Source organism: Mirounga leonina, unplaced genomic scaffold, assembly GCF_011800145.1.
Source record: "Mirounga leonina isolate KUSES-001 unplaced genomic scaffold, KU_Mleo_1.0 Mir_94, whole genome shotgun sequence".
NCBI lineage: Eukaryota > Metazoa > Chordata > Mammalia > Carnivora > Phocidae > Mirounga > Mirounga leonina.
This window is the reverse complement of record NW_023270855.1, coordinates 35,309,582-35,331,489: the sequence shown is the minus strand read 5'-3', so window position 1 is coordinate 35,331,489 and position 21,908 is coordinate 35,309,582. Positions and strand designations below refer to the sequence as shown.

General features: G+C 36.8%; 1 protein-coding gene across 1 annotated transcript in view; it reads right to left on the bottom strand.

The window, feature by feature from the left end:
* LOC118006082 (ERC protein 2-like) overlaps window positions 1–21,908 on the bottom strand; it is a 113,457-nt gene that overhangs the window by 64,879 nt on the left and 26,670 nt on the right. Inside the window, exons 2-3 of the mRNA XM_034998692.1 lie at window positions 18,447–18,602; window positions 4,253–4,420 (exon numbers count right to left, since the gene is read on the bottom strand). Of these exons, the coding sequence (XP_034854583.1) occupies window positions 4,253–4,420; window positions 18,447–18,602 (324 nt within the window). The remainder of the gene's footprint in view (window positions 1–4,252; window positions 4,421–18,446; window positions 18,603–21,908) is intronic.

Below are 21,908 nucleotides of genomic sequence, written 5' to 3'. Positions count from 1 at the left end.
GAACACAAACCCCTACATATTTGTTAATAGGTTCTCAAGTGTTTATTTTTAAACAAGTAGAACTCTTCCCAGATCTATTTGGAACAGAAATGAGTATAAAAGCAAGCATTATATGCCACTGTCATATAACACATCTTCCAGAAAACATGCAAAAGAGTTGCCATGCCGGGCAGTTTGGAAATCACGCTGGGCTGGGGAAAAGTGGACCTGCCAGAAAACCAAAGGAAGTCTCTTAATATGGGGACAGAACAAAATAGATGGCACTTCCATATTTTCTTCATTTCTCTGTATCATTCTAAGACATAAAAAACTAACCCAATTAAAATATAAAAGTCTTGGCTTGGTAAATGCAGACACACAAGTTCAAAGGAGACCCACAGAGGCATAACGCACAGAATGCATGGTAAGAAAAGAAGTGAGGTAGAGGATTCCCCAAACATCCCTCATATACAATAGTAATAATAATAACAACAGCAATGATGATAGCACAATTTACAACTAGAACCCCCTCCTGGAGTCAAAGCACTTTTCACATAGATGCATCAGGCTGGCAAAGTGACTGACATTTCATAGATCAAGACATGGAGGCTCAGACAGGTTTAAGTCTTATTCATACTGCAGTTATGAAATGGGAAGGCAAAGGCATGTCCATACATCTCCCACTTCTAAATGCTATGTTCTTCATACATTTTACTTCAGATCATAGAATAATAGCTAGGCCTTTCTTCTTCCTAATTTCTGGATATGTTGGTAATTACTCATTGAAATCCAGAAAAATCAAGATGCTAAAAAAGCCAATTCATGATTATCTCTATTGCCACGGAATTAATGTGTTGGTGGATGGGGTAAGTTCATACGTAGAAAACATCAAGGAAGTAGAAAAATAAGAAACTTGGCCTTGGGGTCCTTTGAAGCTATTTTAAAAAGTAAAATGTTATGTTAAGAGCTATGTGGTGTATCTCTGTATATGTGTAATTATTATTCCATTGATTTATTGCACACATGTCAAAAAGCGTCTGGGCATTTGTACAAGTTAAAACAAACCAATCCAGGAGCCAAGCCACATAGCCACAAACCCAGACAACTTGCCTCCCACCCCTTGTCCCACCCTTCATCCTACTACCTCCTAAACGCAAATCTCCTGGTAGCAAAAGCCTTCCTTGCACAGATGAACCTTTAAGCCAGTGGCATCTGTCCTTTATACCATATTCTAAGAGTAGCCAAAACCCAGTTGATGGTACAGATTTTCCAGATAAACCAACATGCTCTTCCCATTCTAGGGACAGCCCTCCAGTTTTGGCAAGAGCTTTCAGGAATGACTCAGGAATCTAACTGGAAAGAACTATCACTTATAACCTCCTCCAGAATGAGCACCGTATCTTTCATATTAGTGTAAACTCAGGTCTTTCACTGTAGGGGATGACAAAACATAACGTATCTCATTCACTGACTCATCCACTAACCCACCACATGTTAGGTAGGGAGACTCTTATTTCTGTCTGTTTCTCGAAGAAGTGGGAAAATCACTTTAATGTTCTTTACTGCTGCCAAAAATCCTTTGCTTATGATCCAACAATGAGAGCTAATTTCAACCTCAATTGCTACCCCTAAGAGATGGACATCATTAGGTAGCATTCTCCATTTCCATTTACAAAGATTTTAAAAGAAGAAAAAAAGGCAAAAGAAATTGCCTTGGATGTTTCCAGCTGATAAAATCATTAATTTCCCACTCCCAACTTCAAAGCAGGAAACTAGAAAATCATCTCACTTTCTCTGCACACACAGAATAATTTTTTCTATTTCAAAGCACCATCTCTTTATTGGGTCATTTTAATTATTGAACATGGGACAGAAGCTATCCACATAATGCTACCACTGTCTTTTTCATGAAAAATGTACAGGTCTGATTTGGACTACATTAATTTGAGAAGAGTAAAATACAGGGGAGAGTATAAGGAAAGGGAAAGAGGCCAGGGGATACAGGACTCATCAGCATAAGGTAATGAGAGGAAGGTAATAAGCTTTTTTGAGCTGACTTTTCTTTCTTGCTTGCTAGAAAGGAACCATCAAGAAGCCCAATTCCCAGTTCAAGCAATACCACAGCAGATTGCCTTGCCTCTCAGATTTCCTTCTACCTAATACACGGCAACAGAATTACACTAACTTTGGGCGCCTGGGTGGCTCAGTTGGTTAATGGAATGCGTTCGGCACAGGTCATGATCCTAGAGTCCCGGGATCGAGTCCCACATCGGGCTCCCCACTCAGTGGGTAGTCTGCTTCTCCCTCTGACCCTCCCCCCTCTCATGTGCTCTCTCTCTCAGTCTCTCTCTCTCAAATAAATAAATAAAATCTTTAAAAAAAAAAAAAGAATTACACTAACTTTATTAGTAATGCAGGTATTATTGCCAACCCAAGACAACTGTGTGTTGTGAATAACCACTGTGAAAATAAACTTAAACCTTGTTCTACAACAGAGGTCAGCAAACTATCTGGCCCTGTTCAGAGTACGACTGCTAGAGAGAGGACATTTCAATTCCCACTCAACCCTCTTCCCACAAAATCACAATGCCATGGCTTGGCAAACTTTCTCTGTAAAGGGCCAGAGAGCAAATATTTTCAGCTTTAAGGGCCAGATGGTCTCTATCGCTATTAAATTCTGCTGCTGCCCAAAAGCAGCCAAAGACAATACATAGGTGACAGGGTGTGGCTGTGTTCTAATAAAACTTTATTTATAAAGACAGGCAGTAAGCAGGATTTGTCCCATAAGCCATAGTTTTTAATCCCTATTTAGACAAGTACTAGACAGCAGAAATGTTCTATAGCTTGCTTTCTCACACACTAGTCACTAGCCACATGTGACTATTAAATACTTGAAATATGGCTAGTGTGACTAAGAAACTACACTTTAAATTTTACTGAATTTTAGTTAAATTTGATTGGCCATGCGTGGCTAGTGGCTACAGTATCAGCACTGTTCTACATACTATTCACTGCAGCCTCTTCAAAAAGAGATACAAGCTGTCATCCAATTTACGGCATAGTTCAAATTTTTGCTGTGCAAAGTAAAATATTCATGCTTCCAAATTCACAATGAAACTACACAGAACTGAACATGACCTTTCTTAAATGTGAGATATCTACATCGAGGCCAAAGTGATCATTTTGGTTTGCAGTGATCTAATAACTGCCTATGAGCCAGTGTCAAGTGCATAGAGGCTGAGTCACATTCATGCCAAGACCCACCCAATCTGGAAGTTGTTTCCTTTCACCTCTGGACACTCTGCTGCACCTTGACTGAGGGCATAGGCCTACTCAATGGCCCCATTAACTCCAAGGCAAATCTAAACCTCCCCACAGACCCAAAAACATATACAAAGACATGGCTTAAAGAGCACAAGAGAAAACATGTAACTCAACTAGACTGCTTTCTCCTACAGTAACCCACATAACATACTACCTCAACACAAAAAATCAGGGAGAGTCACCACATTCTTTGCTATTGTCCACATGCAATAATTTATTTTCTGGCAACTGTTTTACTTACATCACTAGTTTGTGTTTTGCCTTTCTTGGCACACTCAAAGATACAATCCAATGACGAAAAGCAAGGAAATAGGATAGTAACATGTATTTGGTTTTCTTTTAAGTATGAATAAGAAGAAATAAACCAACATTTCTTTTAAGAAACCCAAACAATATCAACTTTCTTCAATGGGTAAAAGAATCTTGAAAATTGAGGATACTCTTCAGGTAGTAAGAAAGCCCTGGAATCACAGAGAGGGACTTATACAGATACACAGCAAGTAAGGTAGATGACATTCCGACTTTTTTATGATTTTTGATAATACCATTCTAGATCCAACCATTTATTTATGGTTGCCAAATCTAAAAAACTCTGAAAATGAAAAAAAAAAAATTCCAGTGTGCAACAAATTCTTTTGGTGGCACAACCTGACATGAACTAATGGGATGCTACTTATACAGTCTTTATTTATCCTACTTTAGTGTGAAGAATTTTTTTTCTGCACAAATAGTCATGTATTTGTTACAGGGTATTGCTGTACCCACACTGGGAGTGTTATGCAATCTGTGATATGGGTCTTACCTTTCCAAGGTCCCTGGAATATCTGATATCCAAAACACATCTGGCCCCAAGGGCTTGGATAAGGGATCTTCTAAAGAAAGCTGTCCAGGTAGGATATTTTCTATCGACTCAACATCTGCTGCCTGGAATCGTGAAACAGTGCCTTACCTCGGTCTGAAGGATGGCAGCCCTCTGTTCTTTGGCAGTAAGCGACTCTTTAAGCACTTCAATGTGTTGCTTGCAATCTGAATTTTGATTGCTAAGGGTTTCAAGCTTTGTTTGTAAGGCAAGAAGTTCTGACTCCTTCTTCGAAAGCTCCTGCTTCAGTTGATCAATCTGTGAAACAACAACATTGCAAGAAATTAGAAGCCACAGTTTCTACTCTTTATGTTTGAGAACTGCTGATTTCTTTTAATTTTCAATAGCCCATGATCATTAATCCAACAAGGCAAGCCATGAGTTTGCTTAAAAAGATGGCCTTGGAAGTTCTTATGGGTCTGGGAAGGCTCTATAAAGGGGGCCAAGAGTATAGAAAACAGGTAAGGTCAGCAAACTGACCTTCCACCCCACTGAGAACCAAAGTTCACAATGGAATGAAGGCTTCCTAGCCAGACCTACTCCTCATCCATGAAACAACATAGACTATTCACCATGATCCTAAGAAAGGTCAACAGGTTGCTAATAAAGGTAATTAATCCAAGACATACCCTGGTCCTTCTCTGCTACTCCACAGTGGAAATGATCATTCAAGGCAATCATTTGACGAAAAAAGAATCCTCACCCCCACCCAAAAAAAGTAAGCATTAATGGTTTTTTGTTTATATTACATACTGAGAAGACTCAAAAAACATAAAGTTACGTAGAGTATAAGGAAAAATAATATAAGAAACATCCATCATTCGAGTCACCAAAAAAGATCATTAGAATTATCTATGTCCCAATCATTTCTATCTCCTCTCCCCCTTCGGAAATAATTACCACCCTAAATCGTGTGTTTGTCATTTCCTTGCTTGTTTTTACATTTATTTTTTGCATTTCAACTTTATTTGTTCTGTGTATTTTTTTTAGTACTTTGCTTTTTTCTACTCAATTTTATGTCCTGAAGATTAAATCGTGTTATTGTACATCCAATTTATTCATTTTCACTGAAGTACAGAATTCCATTGCAAGACTCCACCACGATTCACCTGCCCATTCTGCTATTAATAGACATTTTGGTTTGTTTCCAGGTTTTTTGCTAGAACAAAAAGTGCTATTCTGGACATTCCTATATTTATCACCCGGCACACACAGCAAAAATGATCTAGGAGTTAAATTGCTGGACTACATAGTATGCACATCTTTAACTTTACTAGGTGACACCATCTATGACTGTCTTCTATTTCATTTCTAATATTCTAATATTCTTACCAGTGCTGTTATACTCATTTCCAGCGTCACAAGCAGTGTGTAAGTATGCCAATCACTCCACATCTTTGCCAATCTCTCATGTCACCAGACTTCCACATTTTTACCAGCCTGATAGTTGTGACAGATGACCTCCAAAGATGCCTGCCACCAAGTTTTTCCTACTTGTACACACACGCTGTACTCACAACTAGAGGTGGAGTCTGTTTACCCTCCTCTTGAACCTGGGCTAAACTGTGACTAGCTTCAACTAGTAGATGCAGCCAAAGTGTCAGTTCTGGCCCTTGTGTGTAGGAGGACAGGCACATTTAGCCTCCTCCAGCTGGAAGCCAGCCACCATGTTAGAAGTCTGACCACCTTCTGACCATCATACTGTGAAGCCCATATCAGCCACATGGACAGGCCATGCAGAAAGACAGAGCCCTAAAAGAAACGGTGGCTCCTTCATCTTGTTCCTGGGCTTAAAGGGAAGAATTTCAATGTTTCATCATTAAGTTTGATGTTTGCTTTAGCTTTTTATAGGAACTCTTAAGTTTCAGAAAGTTCCCTTTTATTACAACTTTGCCAAGAGTTGTTTTTTTTTAATCATTAAGGAATGTTTAATATTAATAAACATTTTTTCTGCTTCTCATGATTTATCACACTTTTCACCTTTAATATGTTATTGTAATGAATTACATTGATGGATTTTTAAAATGCTCAGCTCTCCTTAACAACTATGAAAAACCCCACTTAGTCATGATGTATTATATTTTTTATATGTTACTGGATTCAGCTTACTAATATTCTGTCAGGATCTTTCATCTATGCTTATGGATAAGACTGGTTTGTAATTTTCCCATTTGATTCTGTCCTTGTCAGGTTTTATTACCAATTTTGCCTTCTAAACGGAGTGCTCACTCTTTTAATGTGTTCCGAAATGGTTTGTGTAAAACTGAAATCTTCTTCCCATTAACATTCATTAGAAATCACCAGTAAAACCATCTACAGCTGGTATTTTCTTTCTCCAAAGACTGTTACTTACTTCATCTATCTAATGGTTATAGGAATAGTCGTGTTTCTAATTATTTCAGTCAATTTTGGTAAGTTTTTTTTCTCCTAAGAATTTTTCATTTTATCTAAATATTCACCTTTACTGAGCAGGAAATTTTCATAAAACCCATTTATCTTTCAATACCTATGGCATCTATGACTGTCTTCTATTTCATTTCTAATATTCTTTAATTTTATTCTCTTTTCCTTGATGAGGCTCAGCAGAGGCATGTCATGTTCAATAATCTCTTCAAAGAGCCAATTTTGGCTATGTTGATCATCTAACATTCTTATTTTCTTTCTTTTTTAAAGATTTTATTTATTTACCTGAGCGAGAGAGCGTGACAGAGAGAGATCACAAGCAGGGGGGAGGAGCAAAGGGAGCCTGATGTGGGGCTCGATCCCAGGACCCTGGGATCACGACCTGAGCCGAAGGCAGATGCTTAACAGACTGAGCCATCCAGGCGTCCCAAACATTCTTATTTTCTATTTCATTAATTTGTGCTCTTATTTTTAAAATTATCTCCTTCCTACTACTTTCTTTGGGTTTATTCTATTTTCTTTTCCTAACTTTGTAACTTGGATACTTATCTCACTAATTTTCACTCTTTTTTCTTTCCATATGTCTTAAGACTATAAATGTCCCTGTCAGTATCATTTTAGCTTGATGCCACTAGTTTGATATGTAGTATTGACATTATTGTTCCATCGTAAACATTTTCTGATTTCCATTATTATCTATTCTTCAACTCACAAATAATTTAGAAGTATGCTTCTTACTCTACAAATACATGGATGTTTCCTAGCTATCTTTGTGTTTTTTCTTGCTTGTTTGCTTTGTGAATAGAGAATAAGGTCTGTTTGATACTAATTATTTGAAATTGGTATCTTGCTTTATGACAGAGTATGTGATCAGTTATCATAAATGTACTTTGTGTACTGTGTGCTAGAAAAGAATTTGTATCCAAAAATTATTGAGTGCAATGGTCTATATTTATTGGCTTGAAAATGGTTTCCTTGCCATAAAGTCTACGACAGCTTTCTCACAGTTAATATTTGGCTGGTGTGTCTTCTTTCACTTTCAATGTATCATTAACTTTATGTTGTAGATGTCTCTTGTAAATAGCATATACCTAGATTCTTTTATCCTGTCTGATAAAATTAGATGGAGCATTTATTACCATTACAGATATATGTGATTCTATTTCAACCACCTTACTTGTGCTTTCTAAATACACTGCCATTTCTATTTCTTCTCTTTTCCTTTTTGCCTTTTGAATGGCTTTTTTTCCTATTCTATTTTTTTGCCTCTACTCATTTAAAAGTTATACCTTTATTTATATTTATTTTATGTTTATTTCATTCATTTCTAATCTTTAGGTTACTACCCTAGAAAATATAGCATGCTTACATTTTTAATTTACCTAAGTCTAAAGTCAATCTATGCTTACATTCTTTCTGAATAATAGAAGGATCTTGAGACACTTCAAGTTCAGCCACCATCCCCTTGACATACACATTATTGTCATGTATTTCATTTCTTCCCTGTTTTGTTTCTAACTCATCATTACTTTACAGTCCATGTTTGTTTAGATTTACCCCCACATTTGTCACAAGCTTTGTTTGTTATTCATTCCTGCATCTCAGATATTGTCAGAAATCTCCTTTTGCCTAAAAAGAATCATTTAAATTTCTTTTAGTAGGATTTTGTTGGTGGCAAACTCAATTTTTGTCTAAAACTATCTCAACTTCATTTTTTTAAAATATTGTTGCTCAGTATTAAAAGTAGTTTTCTAGGTTAAAAGATATTTTTCTCAGCTATCTTCTGGCTAACAGAAGCTATTAAGAAGTCAAGGTATCACTCCAAATTCATTCCTTTATAGGTAATGGGACTTTTTTCCATTAGCTGCCTTTTTAAATAGCTTTATTGAAATATAATTTATATGACATACAATTCAACTGCTTAAAGAGTACAGCAGAAGTCACTCTCTATATTCTCCATCCTCTACCCCCAGCCCTAGGCAACTAATAATCTACTTTCTATCTATTCTGGGAATTTTATATAAATGGAATCTTATACATACTTTGTGACTGGCTTCTCTCACATAGCACAATGTTTCAAGGTTCATCCATGTTGTAGTATCTATCTGTATGTCATTCCTTTTTATTGTTGAGTAATACTACACTGAATGAATATGCCACATTTTGTCTATCCACTCATCAGCTAAGGGACACTCAGGTTGTTTCCATGTTCTGGCTATTATGAATAATGCTCCTAAGAACATTCATATGCAAATCTGTGTGGACATAACATTTTTATTTCTCTTGGGTATATATATAGGTGTGGAATTGCTAGGCCATATGACAGGTTTTCCAAAATGACTGTACCATTTTATATTCCCACTACCAATATATGAGGGTTCTAATTTCTTCATATTCTCACCAACACTTGTTAGTATGTCTTTTTAATTATTGCCATTCCAGTGGGTATGAAGTAATATCTCATTGTGGTTTTGATTTCTCTAATGACTAATGATATTAAGCATCTTTTCATATACTCATTATCCATTCCTATATCTTCTTCAGACAGATGTTCTAACTGCCTTTTAAAACTTTTGCTTTGCCTCTGAGATTTGATGGCTTTACTCCCATGTAAACATACAGATTTCTTTTTATTTATCCTCTTTGGGGTACTCTGAGCTTCCTGAGTTTATGGACTGGTACCTGCAGCAGTTTTGGAAAATTCTCAGCTTTCCGTTCTTCAACTATGGCTTCAGTGTAGTGACTCTGTCCCCACCCCCCATCTCTCTTTCCCTCTGGAACTCTGATTAGACATATGTCACACCTTCTTATTCTGTCTTCTATGTATCTTAATTTATCTTTCATGCATTTCATCTTTTTATCTTTTATTTACTTTATTCTATTCTGTTTTCTAGTTCATTATATGTCTTTTCTGCTATGATTACCCTGCAGATAAACCTAGTCATTAAACTTAAATTTCCATTTTTATATTTTCCCATTTCTAGACACTTTTTTGGTTGTCTTTATTTTTTTTAATTTAATTTTATTATGTTATGTTAATCACCATACATTACATCATTAGTTTTTGATGTAGTGTTCCACGATTCATTGTTTGCGTATAACACCCAGTGCTCCATGCAGTACGTGCCCTCTTTAATACCCATCACCAGGCTAACCCATCCCCCTGCCCCCCTCCCCTCTAGAACCCTCAATTTGTTTCTCAGAGTCCATAGTCTCTCATGGTTCATCTCCCCCTTCGACTTCCCCCTCTTCATTTTTCCCTTCCTACTATCTTCTTTTTTTTTTTTATCATACAATGTATTATTTGTTTCAGAGGTACAGGTCTGTGATTCATCAGTATTACACAATTCATAGCGCTCACCATAGCACATACCCTCCCCTCCCCAGTGTCCATCACCCAACCACCCCATCCCTCCCACCCCCCAGCACTCCAGCAACCCTCAGTTTGTTTCCTGAGATTAAGAATTCCTCCTATCAGTGAGATCTTTTTGGTTCTCTTTAAATGTGCTTGGCATTTTTATAGTTTCTTGACCTTTATTCATATTTTCAATCCCTTGTTTTATTTAACATATTAAACATACTTATTTCTTAGTGTTTGTCTTGAAATTCCCACTTCTGAAGTCCTTGCCTCAGTGCTGTTTGTTCTTTCTACCAGCTATCAATTATGGTAGCTTGATTTCTTTCAAATTTTGTGATTTTAAAAAAATTTTTTCTGTGTGCTCATGTTTTTTGGAACTTTATCTGGAGAAAAACTGTGAGGTCTAAGTTGAATATGTGGCCCTTCAGAGCATTTGTCTCTGCCAGTATCTGGGGCACTATCAACCAAGGACCCCTTTAAACTCCACTCTCTACTTGAAGTTTTTAGATCACCTTACACTGCACATCTGTGCAAGAGCCACCTGCGGTTATGGATTCTCAAAGCTAGGTTTTTTTACCTTTCACTTGGCTCAAAGTTTTAAAATAGATAATTTTTCCTGGAGTCCCCTAGTCTAGGGGAGAGGAAAGTACAATGGGGAGGGTTTTAGTTTACCCTTGTACTAAGAGTGTGGCTCTCTGGGATCTCAGCTTAATGTGGTAGTGGTAGTGGAATTCCTGTTTGACTCTTCATCTTAAACAGACTCAGGCTTCTGTCTCTTTCCTTCAATGTCCACATGACCGTAGAAACTAATGCTCAAGTTCACCTGTCTAGAAAATGCCAACAAGAAGATAGAACCAGCACTCTGTTAGCACTCTAGCCCCCTGCTTTGGCTTAGTTTTGGCCCTTGAGATTTTTTCTAACTTGACAGTTCCTTAGTACATTTTAAAATATATGTTTTGAAAATATATTTTATCCAGCATTTTTTGTTCTTTTCAACACTAAATCTAGCATAAACAAGAACCAAACTACTGACAATAACTGCTGAGAATGAACAGAGTAGGATGCTTACAAAGAAACAGGACCCCCTTTTTCAGAATTGTTCATGTTGTGTAATTCACTAGAAAGGTTGAGATGGAATCCCATTTGCAGGATGAAGTCAGACTAGAGCAGGAGAGAAATAGGTTTCATCTTGCTTGCCAAATTTAAAGATTTGGTAGTGACTGGCAGTCTTGAGAAGGATTCTGAGTATGCTTAAAGATGCGCTGAAAAAGAGTTGTGATTGATTATCAACATGCTCTGGGTATGTGTGAACAGATGGTGGCACTGATCAGGTAGATGAAATCCATGAAACACATTTCTTCTTTATAATTTAATGAATCATGAGTCTATGACCATTTTTACCTATAATAAATGTAAGTTCTCTCTTTCCCTTTCTCTCTCTCTCTCCCTCTCTCTCTCACAAAAACAGAGTATAAATAAAAAGAGGGAAAATCTGGATTAGGATTAACTAAAATTATAAAAGAAATAAAATCTACTGTGATCAGCAAGATCAGCATTCTTCACGTGGGGTATGGTTCTAAATCACATGCAGTTGTAGCCGCCAGCACAGTATACAGTTGATTCCACATATGAAACTGATTCATCTTAAAATAAAGCTAAAAAAAACTTTGGACTTTACATGCCTAAGCAAAGATGATGTTTATAGTATAAAAAAATGATTTGAGCTAACTTCTACAAGTATCAGAGTAGAAACCTAGCGTGGGAATGGGGTATTGAGAGAGGAATTTGAATGAAATTAACTTGATCAACAGAATGGTATTTAAGAGGAAGGAAGAACATGACAAGTTCTACATACACCTACTTTATTCAATAAAAATAGATTGATAATGATAAAACTATTTCAGTCTATAAATATTAGACAGTTGCTTTAAATAGCTTTCAGACTATCATTGCCATGAGGTAAATTTTAAATAAATATTTTATGCAGACAATAACAGAAGAGGGCTTTTCTAAGGGGAATACAGTTACAGGGTAGAAAATCATATTCGATAAAAATATGCCTTTTGCTTCTTTCACAGCCATAAACTCAATAAAAATGGAAAGTGATGCAATTGAACATACATGAGAACTGAGGCTGGGGAAGGTCTGTCTCGATGATGGCAAGAAGAAAAGCCAATCGGAATTACATCACACGCTTTATATGAAGTCCATGTGGACATCAAGAACACTTCATCTCGTCTGAAAGTTCTTCCACCACTTACGTCTGTGACACAACCAACACCCTGAAAACACTCCCTTGCCAAGGAAAACAGCTTCTTTTTCACTGCAGATATGGCCCTCATGTCTAGAAAGTGATATGCTTATTATCATGCAGGTTGGGTTATGAGGTTTGTAATCCTTCAGAGGTTAATAAGAAAATGTGTTACAAATTCAGAATAAAAGAGGAGATCTAAGACAGCAGAGTGGTGTCTTTGGCAAACTCCTAAAACAGAGGGAGTGACTAATACAGAAGTACTGAGATCAGTAGATGAAAAATGTGTTACACTAGGAACAAAGCCTCATATAGAACAGGGGATGCCATCAGTCTTTCCCTACAGAAAAACAATTATTTACGTGGCACATTCCATTCTTAAAGGCTTAACAGTGCTTCTGAAGGTAACTCATGGCCTCATAGATTGTGTCCGCACAGTCTGAGTCCTCTAAGTTTTCAGGTTTGAGTCTCAGTTCTCAGGGAGAACGTGTATGTGCCAAAGGGCTTCAAGATGCAGGGATTTCCATCCTGGCCAACTATGTCTGGTATCTGTGCCTTTGCACAAGTTGAGACTCTAAACTGTACTTTTACATTTTTGCAATTCACTTCCACCTTTGCAAACATGCTACATCATGGTTTTTCTATGACATCATATTTATAAAAGCAATTTGGGTCTTCACTTCTACTTAATTTAATCACAAAGCTTTCAAGAGGCCCTACCAGTCCTAGTCATCTGTTCAGCATCAAAATGGAGGCACATGCCATTTCACATGGCTATTTAAAATACTTCCTTTCCCAGGGCGCCTGGGTGGCTCAGTCATTAAGTGTCTGCCTTCAGCTCAGGTCATGATCCCAGAGTCCTGGGATCGAGTCCCACATCGGGCTCCCTGCTCAGCGGGAAGCCTGCTTCTCCCTCTCCTGCTCCCCTGCTTGTGTTCCTGCTCTCGCTAACTCTCTCTCTGTCAAATAAATAAATTCTTAAAAAAAAAAAAATACTTCCTTTCCCTTCAACCTACATGCTTTATCCATTTTAATAATTAATGCAAGCATCATTCCCTTTACACTCCACAACATTGTTTCTATATCAAATTTTCATTGAAACATTTAAAATTACCTATTTCAACATACTTTTATATCTAAAAATGAGTTTGTATACAAGAATTATTATTAGCTGCCTTTATTACCTACTTGGAGCAAATAATTATATATTGAGATTGACACTGATTTGAGGTCATGCCCTATTAATGAAGAGCAATCAAATGCTGAGTCAATTTTATCACCAATGGGTTATAAAAACAATTTTTGACTAAAATTTCCAAAAAAAAAAAAGTGTTTATCCAATTTTAGGAGCTTTTTTTTCATGACCAGGTCGAATTTTTTTATCTTTTTTTTTTTTATTTAAAGGTAGTAAACTTCCAAAGAATCATGATAGAACTCATTTTAGATCTCTATTAAGAAGTACTCAGATCGAAGAGCATCTCCAAGCCTCCTGCCTTTGCAAACAGTTATCACTCTGAAGGTGCCTCTCTAAAACACCAGGTAAAAAAGTTCTCTGGGCACTTTTAAAAGCTTTCTACATATTCATTACAAGCAGCAAGAAGAAGTAACAAAATTAGATGCAATTTCAGATCTGGTTCCCAGAGTTCCACTCCCCTCCTTATGCAGCATCTCAGAAGAATTTCTGAAATGTTCTACCAGGACTCTGCATCTTTATAAACTGTTAAGACAACAGTTTATAAAGTCAACTATGCCTGCATTCTTTGCTAGTTGGGATCCAAAGTCACTTTCTGATTTCCATTTCTATCACTGCCTCACTAAACCCTTGAGTTTCACAATTACGTTTCCATTTCCCCCAGGTAAGCTTCAGAGCCTCTTTCTTTCCTTTTTTGGAAACCTGCCATTTCACATAGACTGGAGTTCTTCCCACTTCCTCCTCTGTGTGGAGTTGGGGTGGGATGGTATTTTTACTTATCCTTCTAGGTTTGCTCAGTCACTGATTTGAGTTTGCATTCTTCACCAGACCTATCATTGCTATTTTGCCAATTTGGTTATTTAGACAAAAAACACTGACTAAACTTAAACTACTTACATTACTCCAGCCAGAAGTGAACTCTCCTCTCATCAAATAATCAGGGTAATTTTTCTAGGACATTTCTTACTTTCCCAACTAAGTGGTCAGTATTGGCTTTGAAGTGAGAAACATTTTGAATATGCACTACTTTTAGAGCCCCTGGGTAGCTAGCTCAGTGTCATGTGCTAAAAACAAGGTTTAGTAAGTCTATGGGAACCACAGAGCTCAAAATCCACCACCGAAAGCTTTATCCACACAACTCTGTGTAAACGAAAGAGTTCAAGAGACTGTAATAATGACACCAAACAATTGTTCTGTCAATGTGTATAATCAACTATTGCAAAAATTAACCCTTCAGGTGTCTGTGATGATGTTGACAAGCAACATATTCATATAAATCTTGTAGAAAAGTTATCCAGGGGTACCTGGGAGGCTCAGTCCATTAAGTGTCTGCCTTTGGCTCAGGTCCTGATCCCAGGGTCCTGAGATCAAGTCCCGCATCCTTGCTCCTTGCTTACCAGGGAGCCTGCTTCTCCCTCTGCCTGCCACTCCCCCGGCTTGTTCTCTCTCTGTGTGTCAAATAAATAAAATCTTAAAAAAAAAAAAAAAAGTTATCCAAATAGGCTACAATAGACCATGAGTTATGCTAATAATCCAATTTTATTCTTTTTTTAATTAATTAATTTATTTATTTATTTTTTATTCTTATGTTATTCCCCATACATTACATCATTAGTTTTAGATGAAGTGTTCCATGATTCACTGTTTGTGCATAACACCCAGTGCTCCATGCAGAATGTGCCCTCCTCAATACCCACCACCAGGCTAACCCATCCTCCCACCCCCCTCCCCTCTAGAACCCTCAGTTTGTTTTTCAGAGTCCATCGTCTCTCATGGTTCGTCTACCCCTCCGATTTCCCCCGCTTCATTCTTCCCCTCCCGCTACCTTCTTCTTCTTCTTTTTTTTTTTTCTTAACATATATTGCATTATTTGTTTCAGAGGTACAGATCTGAGATTCAACAGTCTTGCACAATTCACAGCGCTTACCAGAGCACATACCCTCCCCAGTGTCTATTACCCAGTCACCCCATCCCTCCCACCCCACCCCCCACTCCAGCAACCCTCAGTTTGTTTCCTGCAATTAAGAATTCCTCATATCAGTGAGATCATATGATACACTAATAATCCAATTTTAGAGAATATCAATCCATGCCTCTAAAATTTAATAAATTCCATGACAAGTGATTCACCCAACTGGAATCAGTTCACATAGCCTCTGGGATTCCACAAAGCACAAAACATAAGCACTCAGGGCTAAATGCTTAGCAATAGCTTATGTCTTAATAGACCTGCTCGACCATACCCACTCTCCCCTCTCAAAGTAGAAATAAGAAAAATAAGCAATTGAAGTAATGATATGAAGTATAAACAACGAATGTTAAGAGTTAATCCAATAAGGGGCGCCTGGGTGGCTCAGTCCTTAAGCGTCTGCCTTCAGCTCAGGTCATGATCCCAGCCTGGGATCAGGCCCCGCATCGGGCTCCGTGCTCAGCAGGAAGCCTGCTTCTCCCTCTTTCTCTCCCCCTGCTTGTGTTCCCTCTCTCGCTGTGTCTCTCTCTGTCAAATAAATAAGTAAAATCTTTAAAAAAAAAAAAAAAGAGTTAATCCAATAAGAACATTCTTTCAATGGAGAAAATACAAAAAACTAACTCTTACTAATACTTTTTAGCAATCTTTTATCAATCTATAAGGGATTTCTGCATATTATAAAATCTTATTTTTATTTATATTCTTAGAAATCCATTTTCCCCATTAGTCAAGTGAAATATGACATTTATTATTATTATTAATATTATTATTTGGTTATACTTCTTCAATAATAATGGGGATAATTATTAGCTACTTTTTTGAGCCAAGCATTTTAATTACATTATTTCATTTAAGCCTGTGAGTCTCCCCCTAAGGTTTGTGGTGTTGCCCCATTTCATAGAAGAGCAAAGTGGTTGAGTGACATAAATTACTCCTCAAGATCATGCAACTAGCAAAGGCAGGCTAGAGATCTGCCAGAGTCCACTTTATGTGTCAGCCTACACTCTTTCTGCCTTACTCCATTTCTCTCCTCAAACATCCTTCTGACCTGACCACTTATGGAACCCTTAAAAGTAACCAGATATTAAAAGTTAAAACCAACTCAAGGACCAATGGTCTCTCAGACACCTATGGACTAATAAAGGCCTGCTTGCTGAAGACCATATACATGTTTTATTTACCTAAACAAATTTCATGGCATTTTTAGTTGTAAAAGTGCCTTGAACTATCTCCCACTGTTGAATGACAGGATGGGGAGGAAAAATTTAAGCCAAAACAATAATTTTGCCCAGACGTTATGAGTTCACGCTTATCTTCATAGCTTCAATCCCAGAGAGAATGGTCATTGTTTAGTCAACAGGCCACCCTACCACTGGGCTTGCTATACCCTAGCTCAACTCTCTGAGAGGAAAGGACTGCAAAAAAGAAACTGGAAGAGAGGGCTGAACAGGGAAGCCCATTCTGCATTTTGTGGAACTCCTTGAAAGGAAAGGGTTACATTCAAATCCACTAGACATTCTCCTCAGATCTCCCTCCACTCCTTCATCTAAACTTTTTGTCATAATCTCAACATCAACTTACAAATGTAAAGTTGGCAGAAGTAAGCAAAATTTTTGTTTTTTTCTGTAGAGAAATGCACATACATGCAACACACAGACATGGTGAAGTAGATGCTACATATTATTTCCTCTCTATAATTTGCAAATTCTCTGCAATGACTATGCAAATATTTCACAATGATAAAAATCATACCATCATTTAAACATTTTTTGTCTCCACTTCCACTGGTTCTTCATAGAAGTCTGCATTACTCTTAACTCTGCTGCATTTTATAAGGCAATAAACAAAAGTAAAACTTAGAATAAGACCAGGGGCGTTTAAGAGTACATGGTAGAAAAAAGAAAAAAAAATTTAATTGGTGTGGTTATTATTTCAGAAGCAAAACAGTTTAAATCCAGGGATAAATAAAAGCATCTCAAAGTCTCAAAAGACCTACTTGGGGCTATTCATAAATTTAATAATTAAGCATGTATAAAAATAATAGATATTTAGGCGTTCAGTTCATTTGTAGCCCAAAGTTTAATTTTGAAAAGTAACAAACCAAATTCTTTAAAACTGGCAATACCAATATAAATTAATGGAACAGGTTACTATAATTATATTTTATAAATATTGCATAATTATATTTTATAAATATTTATAAATATTGCAAAATTATATTTTATAAACAGATACCAATAATAATAATAACATTATTGGGTGGCTCAGTCCGTTAAGCATCTGCCTTTGGCTCAGGTCGTGATCTTAGAGCCCTGGGATCGAGCCCCTCAGCAGGGTGTCTGCTTCTCCCTCTCCCTGTGCTACTCCCCCCACTCATGCTCTCTCTGTCCTCTCTCAAATAAATAAATTATTTAAAAATAATAATAATATAAAAATAATAACACTATCAATAACAATGCCTGACATTTATTGAATGCTTTCTAGAGATCAGCCAGGGACTAAGTGCTTTAAATGCATAATCTCTTGGAATGGTCAAAGCAACCCAATGAAGAAGGTACTTTCCTTTCTCCTATGCCTATTTCATGGATGAAAAAACTGAGACTTAAAGAAGCTGAACAATTTAAGCAAACAGTAGAATTGGAATGCAAAGTCAGTTCTACCTTAAACACTATGCTAAAACCAAAATGTCTTCATACCGTTGAAATCAGTTAAATTGGCTTCCAAGATCAACACCTTTGGAGACAGTCATCTTCTTAGGGATGGGCCAAAATTTGGCAATGATAGAAATGTCACAAAATAGCAATCTTATGAAAACTCGGGAAATTTGGAAGACAGTATTACAAGTAAATGTTAATTCCCAAGACACCAAACTTACTCATTAGAAAATCTTGAACACCTTAATAAGTAGAAATTTGACCAAAGATGTTCCCTGATCTCTTTTTGGAATCTAGGATTCTGAATGAAAAAAATCTTTTGTGTTCTTCTTCATTGTCCATATATTTCATGATATCACATAAAACAGGTTATGTGGGTATTTGGGGAAAGTATGTATGTAAACCATAACTTTCCAGTCACACTAAGAGTATAAAAGTTTATAACTTTGGATCATACCTTGGTTTTCATGAACTTGGAGTGACTTTTGTAAACCTCTATTTGTTTGATCTCTTCTTCGCGGTCCTCAGTGTTCAGCACACCATTGGCTTTTAACATCTGGATCTCATCCTCCAGATCCCTTATGTTTCGCTCCAATGAAGCGATTTTTGTGTCCTGTTGTTAAAAAAAAATGGTAAAAAAAAAAAAAAAGAAAATTGTTTTTTCAGTATCATCAAAACAGAATTCCAGAAAGTAATTTGGGTAGTAAGACATTAACTATGATACAGGCATAACCCTGAGTTCAGAACAACTTATGTTTTTCACTTTTGAGGATCATTTGTGAGATTACTTTTTAAGCTCTCAATAAAGATCATGTGACAATACAATATGGAGAGTTGCCTAGATAGGTTTGTCTATACCTGGTAATCAAATTACCAAAGCAACAGTGACGAAAGTGATCTAAAGTGTTAAAAAACACCATTTAAGTGGGCAAATTTGTAATTTCAGATATAGTTTACCAGCGTACAATTTCTAGTCTACTTGTAAACACAAAAACAGTTTGTTCATGTGTATACTATGTGCCTGGTTTTATAAGGCAAGCTTGGAATTTGACTCTGAGAGACAAGGAAATTAAAATCTACTAATGAGGAAAAGGATTCTAATCTAGAATACAGACATCAATGAAATTAAATAACTGAATCCTGACTTAGTATGACTGATATATTAAATATTGAAAATTTATAGCAACTGGAAATAATATATCACAACGTCAGGATTTATTTGGCAAGCAGCTCCCTGCGTGACAAAAAACATTTCTACTTTGCAGGGCATTTCTAATCTATTGACTTTCAGAGTTGAAAAAACTAGAAATATTACACTCAAATGTGAGACTGAGAAAAAAAAAAACAACCCCAGAGAATTTTTTTAAGGAAATGACAGACTCTACACACAAGATAGAGCATAATAAGAAATGATGCATTAAAAAGAAAAGAAGAGAGAGAGCTTTTATAGAGGAAAAAACCTTTGCCCAACCTGAGGTGTTAAACTCCAACCAGTCTTTGGAATAAAATACATTGAAAGTTTCACTGTAAGTTTCCTCCCTGACACCATGTACCTGCCCTTTTATGGTACAGATCCAAAGAGCTGATATCACATTTGTAATTGAATGTTAATGAAAAACAAACAATTAACTCATTTTTTTTTTTTACCAATTAATTTTCAGGAATCTAGAAGACGAAAGAGTTCCAAAAGTAAAGAAAATGGATGGCCTATTCTATTTAGAACTAACTCATAGGAAAAACTTTGCAAACATCTGTCCTGATTTTGTGGCTATTTTCCATTTTAATTTCCTATATTCTATTGTCGATGGCATGTCTCATGGGGCAATATAATCATCATTGCTATTATCACTTAACATTGTCATCTTCATTAAATGGAGGAAAATGAGGAGAAACAACTTCTTATTGAGTGCCACTACGTGTGAACATCCAAGAGCTCCAAGTGTTGAAGACATTTTTATTAGTTCTCAGAAAAACCCCAAGAAGAAGAAATAAAAAGATTCTGAAATCTGCAAGATTATTATGGAATGTTATATTCTCTAGCATTTCATTTTCCTTTAAAAATAATATTTATTGTTATTCTTTCCAGTTATAAAAATAATGGCACTTTAAATTCCTAGAAAATGGAGAAAATCACCTCTAGTTCTACCATCAAGAGATAACCATCACTCATGTTTTATGTACAGCCAGCTAGTCTTTTTCTATTCTAGATGCAATTTCTAGAAATCCTGTATACTGCCAGTTTGAGTGAAAGGAGTATCACGGACTAAATGTCTACATGCCTCCAAATTTCCTATGTTGAAGCTCTAATCCCTAATGTGAAGGAAATGCAATGGTATTTGGAGATGAGGCCTTTAGGAGGTGATCAGGGTTACATGGGGTCATAAGGATGAAGCCCTCATAAGAAGAAACACTAGAGAGCTTCTTTATTCTCTCTTGCTCCCTGCCATGTGAGGACACAGCAAGAAGGTGGCCATCTGTGAGCCCGGAAGAGAGCTCTCACCAGAACCCAATCCCGCTCTCGCCCTGATCTGGGACTTCCAGCCTCCAGAACTGTGAGAAAATACATTTCTGTTCTTTAAGCCACCCAGAAGTGGTATTTTGTTATAGCAGCCTGAGCTGACGAATGTAGGAAGGCATCTTTAGTGACTCTTTTGAGTTCTGAGCTATGAGAACTCTGTAGACAAAAAGAGCAGCAATAATAAAAAAGGATGCAGAAAAAGAACTTCTAAACATTCATAAGAGCCTTCTTAAATAAATGGCAGTCATTTTAAATCAACATTTTTTTCTGACTATAAAAATAAGACATGCTCACTATAGGACACCTGGGTGGCTTAGTTGGTTAAGCGGCTGCCTTTGGCTCAGGTCATGATCCCACGACCCTAGGGTCTTGATCCCACTCTTGATCCCTGCTCTGCAGGCATCCTGCTTCTCCCTCTCACTCTGCCTGCAGCTTCCCCTGCTTGTGTGCTCTCTCTCTCTCTCTCTGTGTCAAATAAATAAATAAAATCTAAAGAAAAGGAAGACATGCTCACTATAGAAAACTTGAAAAGCTATGTAGATAATTATGACTGTACATAACCCCATCACCCAGATATACCCACTATTAACACTTTTATTTATTCCCATGAAAGCCTTAAGATTATATTACTACTTTAAAACAAAAAAAGGATAGTTATCAATTAAAACTCTAACCAAAGGGCGCCTGGGTGGCTCAATTGATTAAACGTCTGCCTTCAGCTCAGGTCATGATCTCAGGGTCCTGGGATAGAGCCCCACATCGGGCTCTCTGCTCAGCAGGGAGTCTGCTTCTCCCTGTCACTCTCCCTCTCTCTCTCTCTCAAATAAATAGAATCTTAAAAAAATAAAATAAAATAAAAATAAAACTCTAATCAATATGACAGAGATTTCCTCTTTTTGAGATATAATCTTTCAGCATTTACAAAGATCTAAGTACAATCTTTACAAGAGTTTAACTGTAAGTTAAGTGTAAAAGGAAGAGCCTACATCTGTGCTATTCTAATACAAAATCTTCTGGGATTTCAGATCCAAGTTTAAAGGAAGCATTTTCAAATGTATGTATGTATTCACACATATGCATGTATAAAGACGTGTGTGTGCAACATGCTTTGTGGTCCTTCTGTTTTACACCTTAATTTTTGATACACTTAGAATTTCAGGTCTCAATCACATAGGCAGGGGCGGAGGGGTAGAGTGTACCCTCAGCTTTCCCCTCAGTCAAATCCTGAGGCTTTAGTTAGTAATGACCACAATCGCCAGCTTCTAACTGGGTTAGAAGGAGCTTTTTACCACACTTTAAAAAATTACATACTGCTAAAGAAAGATCAGAACAGGGTTAAGATAGAAAGTTTTGTAAAAAAAAAATTATCTTGACCTATATGCGTCTGAGTTAAAATTTCAC